Here is a 15,916-nt window from a genome sequence, read left to right as displayed (position 1 = left end):
ATATATTAACTAAATTGTTGTCAGGTTGTGTTGATTTTTGTGCCTGACCTGTTCAGTGCCTTAAAATAACATCTGTTTTGAATTGGCGCTGTATGAATAAAATTTACTCCACAGACTACTGATGTCACAACAAATACAGTAGCAATTTTGCCAAACGGTTTAGTTTTTAAATGGAGAAATCACGTAAAACCTAACTGGTTTATAGGCTTTACAGGTTCAGGGTTTTTGGGGCCGGTCACCAATCAGCGAGTTTAAAAAAAACGATAACCGATCACCGATCCGATCACAAGCTGGAGCAATGTGTCTATTTAAATGACCTGTTAATTTACTGTATATACTTGTGTACTTAATTGCTCAAAAAATTATATTTACAATAAATAATGTATCTTTGTTCATCTATTTATGCCAGTGAGGCATAGTGACAGACAGAACTAATGAATGGTCTTCTATTAGATGGCAGGAAGTACTTTTTGTGACATTTTTGTTTGTCTGTGTGCTGTGAGATTTTTCAATTGTAAAATATGTTCCTTGGCTCCATAAAGGTTGGAAATCACTGCTCAAGCCAGGTCATGTATTCTAATCAGTCAGTTCAAACCAACATTACAACATGACAGAAATAATGGGTGCTAACTTACTGTAAATTACTTACTTTACTTTATTACTTTATTACTTTATTGTAATTAAATTACTTCACCCACACCGAAACTTTAGAGCATGATTCGACAGAACGGCAGCATGTTTACGCATAATCGTTAGTGCTAGCACAAGCTTGCTAGGCTACGTAACGTTTTGTTGCCTGCTTGCGAGCTGTATCGTATTAAAAGTACGGGAACATACCTCAAGCAAGCCTTAAACGAACGTCCTCTCCTGAGCACCGGTGACCACCAACACACGTTTTTCCCCATTTTGTTCTTATAATACAGTCGGCGCGGTCCGCTCTTGTTGTCGTCGCCGCCACGGTAACGAGTGTATCTGGTCGCATTTGAGTTGACAAGATAAAGCCCAATGATCGTAAAAAGTGAGATGCGGTGGTATCGGAATACAATATTTTATTGCAGTAGTCTGACATAGTGCAATCGTGAAAGAGGGCAATCGTGAAAGAGCAAATTTGTCTTGTAGTCTGATCCGGGCATTACGTGTTGTCTGTCTCAGATGTGTTGTCTGTCCCGCACCGCCAACGTTTATTTTATTTTTTTTAAATAACTTGATTGGCTGTCAGATATTTACAGTATTACGTCAAAAGACACGCGACAAGGCTAAAAATAGACTAGCTTTTGGATTCAAATATACTGTGCACGATTGCGACGCGGAGTAAAGGTCTTTTGCGGAGCCGATCAATGATGTCTTTGATCGGATCGGCGAATTATGACATTAATGCCGATCAGCCGATCAGCATAAAATGTTAAATATCTTGGCCGATACTGATCAGGCCGGTCAGATCGATGTAAGGTCTAGTAGTTTCCTTTCCCTAATCGTAAATATGTAATTTACCGCAGTTGTAAAAGCATGAAAGTTCATCTTGAAAGTTTTTACAAAAGGGCTCAGGAAAAGCTAGATGATCCCAGGCGTAAAAGGTAACATATGAAGTATAAAGATTGCGTTCACATGTCGAAGAACAGCCGGGCAGACTGTCACTGGGGACTCTCCCTGGCCCTCAGCTCCTAGACGGTCGTGTTCCCAGGGCTTTCCCCAATCCTCCCTTGGCAGACAGACTTCGTGATTACCGCGAGGCTTTCATGACCTCCGGCCAACGGCGGTCTGAAAACTCCGTCCAAAGCCAAGTCTGTTTGGCTCCCAGCCTCTTGTGCTGTTTGTGTCTTCACCCTGCTCCATCTTTTTTAATATCTCTTTAATACACTTCTTTATTGCTCTCTGTCTTCCTGTTACTTGACTCTTTCCTCTGTGTCTGCCGCACAGAGCTTCCCCTGTCACTCTTTATTTTCTGACTTGATTTAATGTCCTTCTTCCAGTGTAACATAATACAGTCTTCTCGCTACAGTTCATCTGTGTTACTTCAAAGCTTTATGAAACGAGAAAGATATCTTGACCGTGCCTTGTGGTCTTTCTTACCTTCTAGTCACGATGCAACCAGATCTGACCTGAAAAAGCTCCCTGCTCTGCCCACCCAGGCCCTAAAGGAGCACCCATCCCTGGCCTACTGGTGAGAGTCAAATCTCCTCACCTTCTTCTTCTCTCGACTTTTTATTTTTTTTAAGCTTTTCCTCTTCACCCACAGTGAGGAACGAGTCATTGAGCACTACAAGAAGCTTAACGGCCAATCCAGAGGGCAAGCTATCGTAAAGTGAGTGTTAGCGGTGTAGCGCGATTAGCTTTTTTGGCTTCAAATCTCACATGTGTTGTCCATCTCCTTGTCCTCACAGCTACATGAGCATTGTGGAGTCCCTGCCCACATATGGAGTACATTACTACGCCGTAAAGGTACAGTTTTACTACCCAGCCTTCTTTTTTTCCCCACCCCCTTCTTTTCACCAGGTGTTGTTTTTCATTCTGGACTTTTAAGCAGGCCGCTTGGAGACATAATGGTGCTCGAGGCGATCTGGGATTTTGTTTCTTATTTCTCTGTCCAACCTTCCACACACATACTCAGGTGATGTCTTAATTGTCGTTTTTGTCACAGGATAAGCAGGGGATCCCGTGGTGGCTGGGATTGAGCTATAAAGGCATATTTCAGTATGACCATCAGGACAAAGTCAAGCCCAGAAAGGTGAGATGACCCTCAAAAACATCCATGCTATCCCCTATTTGTCAATCACCAAATACTAGGGCTCGGACACGCCCTCCAAATCCCCATCGCTATACGTATTGACAGTATTGACTAGCGAATCAGAACCCAATTGTTACTCCTTGTTCTATTCCTAAATAATAGTCCACCAAAGGAAAAATCAGCTAGCAGGTTTCGACTGACATGTTTTAACTGCCACGTCTCCCTCTGGAATTTATTTTTTTTTAAGTTTAAAATGGCTTACTTTAACCATGATCCCTCGCCATACTTTGGCCAAAGGTAAAAGCCTGGGTCTTTTTTGCCTTTCGGCGGCGTAAATACTCACTGCCTAGTGCCTTCATGCCTTGGAATAAGCTTCACCTCGGCGATGGCTCCTTTCCGGCTTTGTTTGGGGCACTTCCATGAGGCTAGGCTGATGGAAGCCACCTTCAGCAGAGGGCTTGTTTTTTTTGTTTGTTTTTTTTCTTCAAAGATCTCAGTGAAGCTAAAGTGCATTTGCTTTATTGCTCAGTGACTGTTTTTTTGTCAATGTCATAATGTCTCAAAAGTGTTCTTTGTCAATTGACTGTCGTCATACTAGAGCGGCTCCAACAACCGGAGACAAATTCCTTGTGTGTTTTTTGGACATACTTGGCAAATAAAGATGATTCTGATTCTGATTCATGAGCAGAAGCGATGCCCACTAAGTCAAAATCACAGCGGCCGTAAACACCACAATCGTGGAATATTTCGATTTTTTTTAAGTAAATGTGGCATGGCAACAGTTGCAGCTCTCGTCACAATAAAGTAAGTAGTATGTTGTTCTTTGATTCGTTGTGATTCGGAGTTTTCACTCGTGGTTTGATTCAACTCACCACTAAGTGAAGTGGAAAAAATGTTTTCGAAAATATGGTATTGTGCATGCATGTGGGCAAGGAGAGCGCACAGTCGACGATGCACTTTCGGCCTTTTATTGAACGGGACAAACCGTCAGACGCACAAATACAAAATGAGAACACTCACAATGAGCAGACGCTCACACTGAAATAATCAGCCTAGCAGGCTGACTCCAGCTTCCGTTGTGACGCACTAGGACACGCCCCTTAAAGGGACACATCCAACACATGTACAGTAATGCAGTATGTAGAACATTACACTTGGAAAAAATAAGCTTTTTATTGCTTAACATTTTCTTTTATTATGTTTTCCAAAAATACAGTGCTTTTTTCTGTATTAAAAACAAAAATTGTGGTGGTTTTTGGGCGCTAGATCATTAATAGGATTCCAGCTCACTTCAATATCTGAGTAAATTGAGTTACAATTTAAACTTACCGTATTTTCCCGACCATAGGGCGCACCGCATTAAAAGGCGCAGTCTCAGTTACGGGGTCTATTTCTGTGTTTAACACATACATAAGGCCCACCGTATTATTGGGCGCAGGCATGGTAAAACATACGCTAGCATGCATGCACGTTAAAACAATGTTTTTAAAAAGGCAGCGGGAGCAAAACTGAGTTCAATTGTACTTTATTGAAGTATTTAACAATGTACTCACCTTATTTTTTGATCAATCCTCATCCACAAATCCATCAAAGTCCTCATCTTCTGAATCCGAAATGAACAGCCTGGGCAAGTTCTCCATCAAACACCCCGGGTTCCCTCTCGTCATTGTTGGGAGTCAGTCTCGTTGCCGGGGGGCTGTTCAGCAATGATGCCGACTTTCGCGAAAGCTCGGACAACAGTCAAAGCAGATACCTTAGCATGGCATCCACAATCCCTTCACATATGGTGGTGTAACTCGCCCGGCATTGCCTCCCAGTCTTAGTTGCACTTGGTTTTTCACAGCGGCTGTGAGATGGGCGCGCATGGAGTCACAGATCAACAGGGACAGTGACTCGTGGAAAAAAACATCCGGTCTCTTTACGTACACCTCACTCAGCCAGTCTCTCATTTTCACCTCGTCCATCCAGCCCTTTTGATTGGCCTTAACGATGACTTCAGCTGGAAACTTTTCTTTAGGCAGCGTCTTCCTCTTAAAAATCTCCATAGGTGGCAGTTTCTGTCCATTACCATGGCAACCAAGCACAACAATAAACGCCGACTTCTCGTGCCCCGTTGTGCGTATCGCTGCCGTGGTGGTCCCCTTCTTCTCTACAGTGTGGTTCACCGGGATGTCGAAAGTGAGCAGCACCTGATCCATGTTGGTGATGTGGTTGGACCGGCAATCTTTTTACTGCAGTAGGAGTGGAAGATGGCCAGCTTTTCCTCGTAGTCCGCCAGAAGTTGCTGCGCCACGGTAGTCCTTACCCGGATGGATAAATGGTGCCGTTTCATAAAACGAAAGCACCAAGACAGACCTTGAAAATGTTCGATTTTCATTTCTTCTGCAAGCGTTATTGCCCTCAGTCGAATGGTGACTGTAGAGACGCTTCTCCCGGCTGTTCTTTGATCATTAATCCATTGCTCGAGTTGGTTTTCCAACTCGGGCCACCTCGCCTTGTTTCCGCGGAAACTCAGCTTCGTCTTTGCCAAGTCAAAGCTCGTTTTCCTGCTTCCTCCACTTGCGAACCATGGATTTGTTGATCTTGAATTCTCTCGTGGCTGCTCGATTCCCATGTTCCTCCGCGTAACTTACAGCTTGCAGTTTAAACTGTGCTTCGTAAGCGTGTCTCTTCGTAAGTGCCATTTTCGGGGGTCCTTAGCCAAACGCCGATGTTGTTTTGCACATTCCACATACCCGCGCTATGTACCTACTGGCGGCGTGCCTTTAGCGTCCTCCTTCACGCGCAGCCTTCCCCCTTTACGTCCGCATGCTGTACTCAGTCACGTCCGGCTTTCCTCTATATAAAGCAGCGTGTCGGCAGGAAATGCTCCCAGTCAGTCAAGCGGAGTGCTCATCAGTCAGTCATCGGAGTGCTTATAAGCCGCCCCGTCCATTTTGGAGAAAATTTAAGACTTTTAAGTGCGCCTTATGGTCGTGAAAATACGGTATGTCAAGTTACCACTGTTTTGCACATTTACCTGATCCCAGACAGATCACATTCTCGTCTATTCTTAGCTTTTCTTTAACTCGCCAAAATTGTATTTTACTGATTATTAATTTTTAGATGAACTCCATGTTAAAATGTTAACCGTTTACGTTTCTAGATCAAATCCGCATATCGGTACCGACACACTCATGCCGAAAACGGGACATTATTTTTGTTGTGGCACAGCAGTATTTTTGCTTCTGTGTTACTTTGTGCTGTTTATGCTTATTTCCTACAGTATAGTTGGCAGAATTTGTTTTCTCTCCTTCTTTCGTATTTGCATGTTCTGCCCTCTTCAGTCTGCAGTTTAGGTCTCCAAATGAGACAAAGTGTTCTTGTTTCAAGCTGTTTATTTGTGATAAATGTTAAATTACGGACTTTACACAGCATCACTAACATAATCATTAGCCTAACATACTGTAAGCATGCTAGCTTTATGCCATAGACGGGCTAGTGGAAATTTGTATTGTGTTTGCACTCTTTTTAAAGCATCAAACAACTTTTATTTTAGCATAAATAGACTGTTAGCAGTTATTCATAAAATAGAACAATGTAGTGTACCAGGTATATATTTTGAGTAAACTGTTTTTATCTTCTAACAAATAAATCCCGTTTAGGCCATTTTTAAAGTCGTCTTGCAGTCTTCCTGCATGACTAAATGGTCGCAACTCATTTTTTTCCTTGTCAGTGAGTCAGCTCATTGTGTTTGGGAAGAACAGTGACAGTGCTTCACAGATACTTGTGTCTGGAGATGTTTTGCATCCTGGGCGCTCTCTCTCTTTATCTCGCTCGCTCACTCTCTGCACCCAGTCAATGCAGTTTTGTGTGTAATAGCCTGTCTTCGTGCACCTCTGGTGCCCCCCATTGTGTTTAAGGCCTTGCTTGCTGACATTTTGCCTCCTCTCACAGGGTGTTAATGGGTTTAACACCATCCCTGCATGACGCTGAACGACCACGGATGCACTCGGAACCACATAAACCACACACACACAAATTTATTTGCACACACTCACAGGAACTGGACTCAGCTTTGAACTCGCCATCCTGACGAATACATCCCGTCTGATGTAGCTTTCCTGTTTGTCGCTAATGCTTCGTCTGCATGTTTGTGTAACAGCAGTCGGCAAGTTAAATGAGGATTAGGTTATAGTTTAGGAGACTAAACTGGTGGTTAGAGTTATTTTAGGTTTAATATAATGAACAGAGTAACGACGTTCAATCGTTTTTCAGGTTTCACCATACGGTGTATTATTTTTGGACAAAATGAAGGAATGCAGTTTGTATCCTTTTCTTTGTAAATGTCAAAAGGAAACGACAAGAAAGATTGTGCAGAAACCATTATAGAACATTCCTACACTGCCAACTTATCAAGCATTACCATCACTATAGCAACAGCCACCCTGAGGCGCTGGTCTTTTATGTGTCAGAATTGACCAACCCGCCACCACTTTCTCCATTTTCCTCTTAAAACCTCCATCAAACACATTGTCACTGACCAATAAAAAGCATCTACAGTCGACACAGTGTGTTACCTTTCCATAGTAATGAATCCAAGTAGAACTAATCAGTTCTAGGATCCGTCTGTCATCACCCTACAAAGGATTTATTAACAGTACAGGCAATGTTTTAAGTGACACACACAGTGGTGGTTCGTATCTAAAATCAACTTCCCCCATTGAAATACGCCTCACGAAAAGAAAGGAGGAACAGATTCTCAGTCAAGCGTAGACACTCTGGTAATCATTGACTCACGCTGTCATCGCTTCCCTACCACTGAAAAGCTAATTCAGTTAGGCAAACACAGAACACTTAATTGTGAGCTATATTTGGAGTGACTTTACTCTTTTTTTTCCCCCACAGTTAAAATAATTACTGTTTGAAATGATAATTCGTAAACCGCTAAGTGACTGTACTGTGTTATAGGATGCTAGCGACTTTCATTACATTTTATGGTCGAGAGCATGTTGTTATTTGGGAATGTGAAAGTACTTCAGCTCACCACAGACCAAACACACACAGACAGACACACGCGCACACACACACACACACACACACACACGTCCCTACACACACATGCACCTGAAGCTCAACAGCATTAGGTTCTACTGCATCATTAAACAGACAGGTCTGCAGAGTGACTGGCTTCGGGCGTATCATGATTTCATTTTCGAGCATACCCACCCACTCGTTGGAGTGCAGAGACGCCTCCAGACGGTTCCCATTAGTTTTTCCAGATATGTCATCCCTCCAAAACGGCACAGTCCCATGCAAACAACAGGAAAGAGTGTATGGGCTTTGTCTTGACGACGGCTGGATACATCAGAACCCCACCCGCATGGACGTAACATTGCAGTCCAGCTGTAGAAAAGAATAATAACTCAGCTAAGGCTATTTAAAAACTATTCTTTCGCCACTACACCAAAGAAAGGCCTTCACTCGCTATCAGATCTGACCTTTATTATTTGACATACTCAGGGTGCAACCGATTGTTAAAGAATATCTACCAGCTTGGAATTCTGCATGTGAATGTTTGTGCAGTGATGTGTGTATTTTAGTGTCTAGGATTTATAGCATATATGTGCAAGACTCCCAGCCTCTGCTTTCTCTGGCTTTGGCAGACTTTTAAAAAAAGATTTTTTTTTTTAAAGAAGGTATATGCCAGCATGAAAGTGCAAACATGTCGTGCCTGAACACAATTATGAATGTCTCTTATCGCCATCATTCTAGCCAACACACACACGCACACACACAGTTTCTCACTTTCTGCCCCCACCTGCTATATTTAGCACCATGCTACATTAGCGCTTCACACTCGATTGAGCAAGAAGTCTGATAAGAGAGCACACTTCTCTCAGACTTGAGATGAAACAGTATGAACATTTCACAGTTTTTCGCGTCACTATTATTGTCAGCAAAATGATCGCAGGTGTCGGTTTTGCTGAAAGTAGGAGTATACAGCACTTCTCACAGAGGCGGCACAATGAACGAGTGGTTAGCACATCCGCTTCACAGTTTTGATGTTTGGTGTTCGAATCTGGACTTTGCCTTCCTGCGTGGAGCTTGCATGTTCTCACTGTGTTTGCGTGAGTTTCTCACTCTCTCAGAGCTTTGAAATAGAGTTTGGAAAGATGATGTAACCACAGTTGTTACAGTTGTTTTTAAGTATTAACATCCTCAAGTATTATTTTTCTCTTGCCTGCCCTTTGGCGCAAGTGCAGACTGGTGGGCACGACTGGCTGTGGCCACATCTGTGTCCATTCTATAATTAAATCAGCAATTGAAATTAGCATCCCCACATTATGGGAAGGCATTGTGTTGATATTGGTGCACTACAGTATATGATAGCGATCTAAAATATAATACCAACTTTAACGATGTGTGTCTGGTAACTCAAGCAAGATGGAATTTTTTTAACTTTCTGAAAAGTAGTGGTTTTGGAAGTGCAAGGATTCTGCCCCATAGCGACGATAAAATTGTAATACAGTATCCTCTTAACCAATTTTAAATGTTATGATGGTTTAATGATGACATTTTCTATCCCTATCCAAGGCATCCACTCACATATACAGTATACATGCACTAGGCTATATTTATATCATTCTTGTCTCAGTGTTCTCTCCATTTCGTTACAGTCCGTCCGTCTGTCCATTGTTTCCCCAGGCTGTTAAAATTCCTGAACTGTGACTTGGCCTCCTCGTTTTTCCTGCCAGGCCCTGGCAGCGCCGGATCTTTTAGTTTGTTGACTTATTTATTCATTTTTATTTTTTTAAGTGTCATTTTTCTCCAAAATATTTGGTTGTGTTCATTTCGCTCACATTGGAGCAACTCAGCCCGCTTGTCGCTCTCTCTCTCTCTCTCTCTCTCTCTCTCTCTCTCTCTCTCTCTCTCTCTCTCTCTCTCTCTTTCTCTCTGCTCCTAATGAGAACCATACTCAGACAATGTATGTTTATGCGTGCGCTGAGCTCCGATCAAACAAAGCAAGGGCACTTCAATTGTAGAGAGGAAGGAGCCAAGAGCAGTGGAGGGGGGGGGGGCACAGAAAGCTTCATCACTCCTCCCCTGGACCCGTTTTACTCACACACACTCTCCTTCCCAACCGCAGGGCAGGAAGCACAGTCCCTTTGGGATGGAGGAGGGGTCAGGAGCCCCTAAAAGCCTCCCCCCACCTCCCTCCCTCCCTTGCAGTGAAGTTACACGAGAGGAGGAAACTTTACACACTTTCACTCAAACGGACGCCTACAGAGCCAAGCACGTCGCGGAGGATGTAACATAGCACACATGCTGAGGAATACGTCTTTCGGCTTCTTGTATAGCGTGGGGTAATCGAGCTCTGTTAGCGTTTTGTTTTTTCTCCTCCTGGTGGAGCTTACGGAGAAAAGGATTCCCTTCAAAGCTGCGTGGACTAATTGTCGGGCCGTGTTTTGTCTCCTCAAACCTCAGGTGTTCCAATGGCGTCAGCTGGAGAACCTCTACTTCCGAGAGAAGAAGTTCTCCGTGGAAGTTCATGACCCCAGGAGGTAAATCTATACAGCAGACTGAGCGTTGGAATGCGAAGGCTATTTGATTATATGCATGTACAGTCAAAGTTGTCGTCGTCGTTGTTGTTGTTGGCTTGTCTCTTCTTTAACCTGTATTGATTAGTTCATTATTATTGTGTATCACAACTAACTGATTGAATGTTGTTGCTGTTAAATTCTACTCCTTTTTATTGATTTGATGTTTCTCTCAGTAAGGAGCACCTTTATTGTTCCTTACTGCACACACACACTGTACAGTTGTCAGCCTTGGTTTGGGGTCGGAAAAAAGTGAGTGCGTGAATCTACACGGAAACTTGCAACTTAATTCCGTTGGATAAGGGGCACTTTGGCGTAAGTGTTGCCCATGTGTCGATGTCAACAATGTTATACATACTGTAAATAATGTTTAACTCATTCACTGCCACCCGTTTTCAAAGCAGTTCCCCATATTGCCAGCCGTTTTCAAGCACTTTTGAGACCAACAGAATATGTTCTGCGACAAGCACCGAACCTACCAAATGAAAGAGCAAACGCTCTTCTTTAACCAGAAACAAAACATTTGTTTCAACTATTTTCCATTCTTTAATCATCAGCAGTAGAACATGGTCTGGTTTCACCAAAAACACCTGTTTCTGAAAAAAAAAAATCTGAGAAAATGAGCTTGTTCATCATTACAGTGGTTTACAATCTTGACATTCCTTAAAAACGTACATGACATACATTTGTCGATGGCAGTAAATGGTTGGATTCCAGTTGACGAATATAAATGTCCATGTCAGTGAATAACTAAATACAATCATATACTGTAACTCACTTTTGGTAAAGTGTTACTCTCGCCTATAAGCACTATAGAACCTGAATGGATGTTTAATATGATGCTTTTTAAAGCCCTTTGACCCAGTAGAGACATAGGTATGGAACTATAGGATGAACTAACAGTACAGTTATGTACTTCAAGTAAACACTTTTTGTGCATGTTTACCTAAATCATTTCAAGCCGTTTATCATTTCTGTCATGTTCTAATTATTTTCCCAAAATATTATCCTAAAGGTGGGTCACAAAGAAACAAATTATCATAGAGCACACAAACACACACGTCAAAAAGCCTTGACAAGGGACCCCACGAACGACTTAACATCTGTGTGAGCGGGCCGCTTTTTTGCCCAAGTGACCCGGTCTGTATTTATTTAACAAGGCTCCATATGTGAGGGGTGGGTGGGTGGAAAAGCAGTCGGGGACAGGGTGAAATGGCGAGCAGCGGTTTTTTCTTTGAGAGGAGCTGTCATTAGGGTGAGTTGGCCGTGAGTGTGTGTTTGAATAAGGATGAGCAAACAGGCAAGCGTCGTGTGTGGCTAATACGTGCCTCCTGTCCTCGCAAGCACCCCAGTCGTCTTTTATTGCGCTCTGATAGTCAGACACTGTTTGCCAGCTATATCGCAGTGCATCGATGTCGGAGATCTGTTTGTGGAACGTGTCTACTTGTCCAGTGCTTCTCAAAACGTTTTTACACCAAGTGCCACCTAAAAAAGGCACTGTAACATTAATGGTCTGAACTTTAACATTATAATATAGGGTAATAAAAACCTGTACTTTAATGATTCAATTAAAATGTATATATAAAATGAAATTGTACCTGAGTAAATGTTTAAAAACAAACAGTTCCAAAACATTAAATGTGAATTTATTGAGCTTAAAAGTTAAGTACAACTGAACTGTACTGAGGCAGCGAGTATTTCACGTACATCTAGAGTGTGCCCATGTATCACACTTGAGAGTCGCTGTACTGTATTGCAAAATCTGCATTTTTTTTTTAGGGATAATTTTTCATGGCTTTTTATAGTATTACCTCCTGTAATGCCCTCGCAAGTGGGAAAGGAGAGCCACTGTCACCGATGCACTTTTCAGCCATTAATTGAACGCCGGGACAACCGTAAAAGACAAGACCACACTCAGGCAGGTGCTGCTGTCGACCGCAGCTTTCACCCACACATTCACACGCAAACTTGCTGACATGACATGCAGACCTGCCAGGCCCCGCCTCTTCAAGGCACATATCTAGCGCATACATATCACAATACATACAGTAATTTCCATACATTTTGTACATATATTTAGTTTGTGTTTTTCAGTACATTTACAACGTGCTTCAGAATGTGTTTTGATTTAAGTTTGTTTTGATGTGTTTTTTACGATCTCTTTTTATCGAAGATTTTCACCTCTTGCAGGTTCATGTGGAACATACGTATTCCCTGCTATGAATGGGGGTTCACTATAGGCCGTTGTCCCAGTGTGTATCAGTGTGTATAAAGAGGCCTTGTGTCCGCTTCTACTGTAGGGCGTCGGTGACACGCAGGACATTTGGGCACAGTGGCATCGCAGTGCACACCTGGTACGCCTGTCCGGCCCTCATCAAGTCCATCTGGGCCATGGCCATAAGCCAGCACCAATTCTATCTGGACCGCAAGCAGAGCAAGGTCAGTCATCCCCTCCCCACCTACTCACTATTACGCCGCAGACACGATTAAATGTGATGGTTGAGACGCTGCGAGCTCCCTGTGATGTCCTTTTGTGTGTGTGTGTGTGTGTGTCCAGTCTAAGATCCATGCAGCACGCAGTCTGAGTGAGATTGCCATCGACCTCACCGAAACGGGAACGCTGAAAATGTCCAAACTGGCCAACATGGGCAGCAAAGGCAAGATTATCAGTGGGAGCAGTGGCAGTCTGCTCTCTTCAGGTCAGTACACACATACATACATACTGTATGTGTGTGTGTGCGTGTGTGTGTGCACATGTGTATGTAAAAGTGAAAGATTGATAGTCAAATGCATTCTTGTGTGGTGGCATTAGAGCAGGGCGTTGGTTGACAGCTGGCTGGACCAAAACAGCTGCCTCCAGAGGGACGCCATCGATTTTGCGTCTCATGTTGTCCCTCTCAAACACACACACACACACACATGCACACACACACCCATGCAAACTTTTGTTTTCAAGGGGCCACATTTGGTGTTTAAACCGGACTGATGGGTAAAGTTATTTGTAGAAGTGGTTTAAAAAAAAATGCAAATATGTATTATTTTTAATTTATTTATTTAGAGCGGTACAGAAAATGGATGGATAGAATTGATTAACCCGTTATTTAATCAAAGAAACAAAGCAACTGTAGAATGTAAAATAGTTTCATTTAATAATTATTTTATTTTTTACAATGAATCAGTTACTAAATTATTTGATCACATACATGAATAAAAATATACATACAATCAATAAATGCTATTTTACATTGTTTATATATATATATATATATATATATATATATATATATATATAAATGTAATGCATTTGTTTAAAACATTTTACAATTTTTTATAATGACTCAGTATCCGTTATTTAATCAGAAAGATTAATACAAATACATTTAAAAAATGAATAAATACAGTTGATAAACCAATTTAAAAGGAAAAAAAGTGATTCAATTGCAGGTGTCAAATTTATGGCCCGGGGGCAAAATCCGGCCTGCCACAAGATTTTCTACTTCATGTGTTTTGGTAAGATCTGGAACGAAATTGCAAATTGTGCTCACCTTCAGTACATTTTTCATCTGGCAAGCATTTTTTTCCGACCAAACCTTTATATATATATATATATATATATATATATATATATATATATATAAATTGAACAACAGTTGCACTAACTGTTTGCCTTGAGTTGTAAGTCATTATCCATGAATTTCTTTTGTATATGTAATAATATGATGAGGTGACTACACATTTATATCGTTTCATAGTCATAACGGCCGCCTCAAGGAAACAATAACTCCAATTTGGCCCGCTACAAAAATAAGTTTGACACCGAGCAATGGGGCAAATATGCTGCAGCCCTCCCAGCTGACTTCGGGCAAAAGGCGCACTACATCCTGAAATGGTCGCCAGTCAGTCGCAGGGCACATATGGAGACAGAGAGCCAATCACTCTCACATTCACACTGTCCCTGAGTTGGAACTGAACCCACGCTGCCTGCACCCGAAGTCAGGCAAATGTACCACTACACGTCAGTGACCATACTTTGCCCACCCCAGCTATGTACTGTGTGTACAAATCACATCCCAAGCCTTTCTTAATGTGTAGACTTCCCCCTCGCCCTCCGTGTGGTGCACCATTGTCCTCCAGAGTCCCCCGGCCTCTAAATTTAGTGTTTGTGGGAATGTACAGTTCAGCAGGTCAAACGTCAGCTTTTCATTGGCATTTTCAAACAATGCACACGTGTGCTGAACAAGTTGTGAGTGTGACAGGACAATTAGCACAAGAAATTTGGTCTTCAACCCATTTTTTGTACAGATCGCCTAATCTGTTTACATGTTGTCCTGTCATCATGTCCACAAATCCACTGTTTATTCAAGGCCATCTTGCCATAGCACAGTGGTTCCCAAACGTTCTCTGCTGGCCCCCCTTTGGTTCATAAGAAATGTTTGCGCCCCCCCCCCCCCACACAACCAAGATAAATATATATATAATTAATGCAAACTTCATTTTTTTTTAAAATAAAACTGAACTGCCATAAACTGCAAGTTGTAATAAGTGTACCTGTTTTCAAGCACCTTAACTGTGTAATTATATTCAGTGTTAACACTTCCTGGTACCTCCTTGGCTCTTCTCGCCATCGATCAAGAACACGATCACTTGGCATTAGCTTAGCTGAGGCTGTACGCTGCGGTATAATACTCCACACAGTCTCCATTTTTCTGCCCTCAATCTCTTCTCGAGTAAAATTCACGTCCTTACTCTGGCCAATAACAACATGCATAGAACTAAATACAGAAGAAGACCCTCATTCTCCTCCATTGTTTTTGTTAGTCGTTCCGACTGATTTAGGGTTTTTGCAGTTTCATATGTAAAGGAATCGCAGTAGCCTTTAATTCTTCTCAAATTTAGAACCATTATGAATACATATGCAAACACACTGTACATATTGGGTGTTTTATAATTCAAACTCTTATATTCTTAATATATTAATTCGATTATATGTAAATGTATTGTAATCACTATTCATTGCTGCTCTTTGTTTTAGTTTATCTAGTTGGCTAGCTATGATCAGACATGATTAGAAGTAAATAATTCACTCCAATGAACACACCAGAACCTGTCTGCATTGCAACATGCTCTGAATGACTCTGAACGGTAACATGAGCCTCAACGCTACACAACAGTGGTCCTGTTTTAATGATACTACAGACCAAAGTAGGCGATCCATGGTCTCCATGCCAACAACAGACACAGTTCTCTTTATAATCAGCCAGTCTACCATCCTAAGGACCATCATTGCTTCACATTGTGTCTTTAGAAGCCAGTGTGAGAATTGCCAACAATCCAACCATGAGTGAATTAAAGCCATGTGTTTTTCTTTCTGCCACAGCTTTCTCTGCTGGTGAGTCTTGCGTTGTTTCTTTCTTTTCCTAAGGAGAGGGCAACAGTGTGCATGAGCAGTTTGTCTTAAACTTAAAGGCGTGTTACAAACAAGACTGGCACCATCTCGGGCCCCCCTGAGATTGTGCGTCACCGACTTTGTCCTCCGCACTGCCCCCCTTTTCCCTGAAACAAACAGCTTCCTTATCAAAATGTTCCACTCACTTCCCTGTAAACATCCTGC

General features: G+C 42.2%; 1 protein-coding gene across 12 annotated transcripts in view; it reads left to right on the top strand.

Annotated features, from left to right (window-relative positions):
• Positions 1-15,916, top strand: part of frmd4a (FERM domain containing 4A) — a 163,967-nt gene that overhangs the window by 129,942 nt on the left and 18,109 nt on the right. For 7 of the 12 annotated variants that reach the window (XM_061773146.1, XM_061773144.1, XM_061773142.1 and 4 more), the window contains 7 exons: positions 2,078-2,161; positions 2,237-2,302; positions 2,382-2,439; positions 2,639-2,725; positions 10,193-10,269; positions 12,603-12,744; positions 12,863-13,004. In XM_061773146.1, coding sequence (XP_061629130.1) covers positions 2,078-2,161; positions 2,237-2,302; positions 2,382-2,439; positions 2,639-2,725; positions 10,193-10,269; positions 12,603-12,744; positions 12,863-13,004 — 656 coding nt within the window. Of the gene's footprint in view, positions 1-2,077; positions 2,162-2,236; positions 2,303-2,381; positions 2,440-2,638; positions 2,726-9,876; positions 10,072-10,192; positions 10,270-12,602; positions 12,745-12,862; positions 13,005-15,916 lie in introns of those variants that run through there. The other 5 variants (XM_061773140.1, XM_061773143.1, XM_061773152.1 and 2 more) reach the window with 3 other exon arrangements.

The sequence above is a fragment of the Phyllopteryx taeniolatus genome, chromosome 5 (genome assembly GCF_024500385.1).
Source record: "Phyllopteryx taeniolatus isolate TA_2022b chromosome 5, UOR_Ptae_1.2, whole genome shotgun sequence".
NCBI lineage: Eukaryota > Metazoa > Chordata > Actinopteri > Syngnathiformes > Syngnathidae > Phyllopteryx > Phyllopteryx taeniolatus.
The sequence above is the reverse complement of the archived record's forward strand: the minus strand, read 5'-3'. Positions and strand labels throughout refer to the sequence as shown.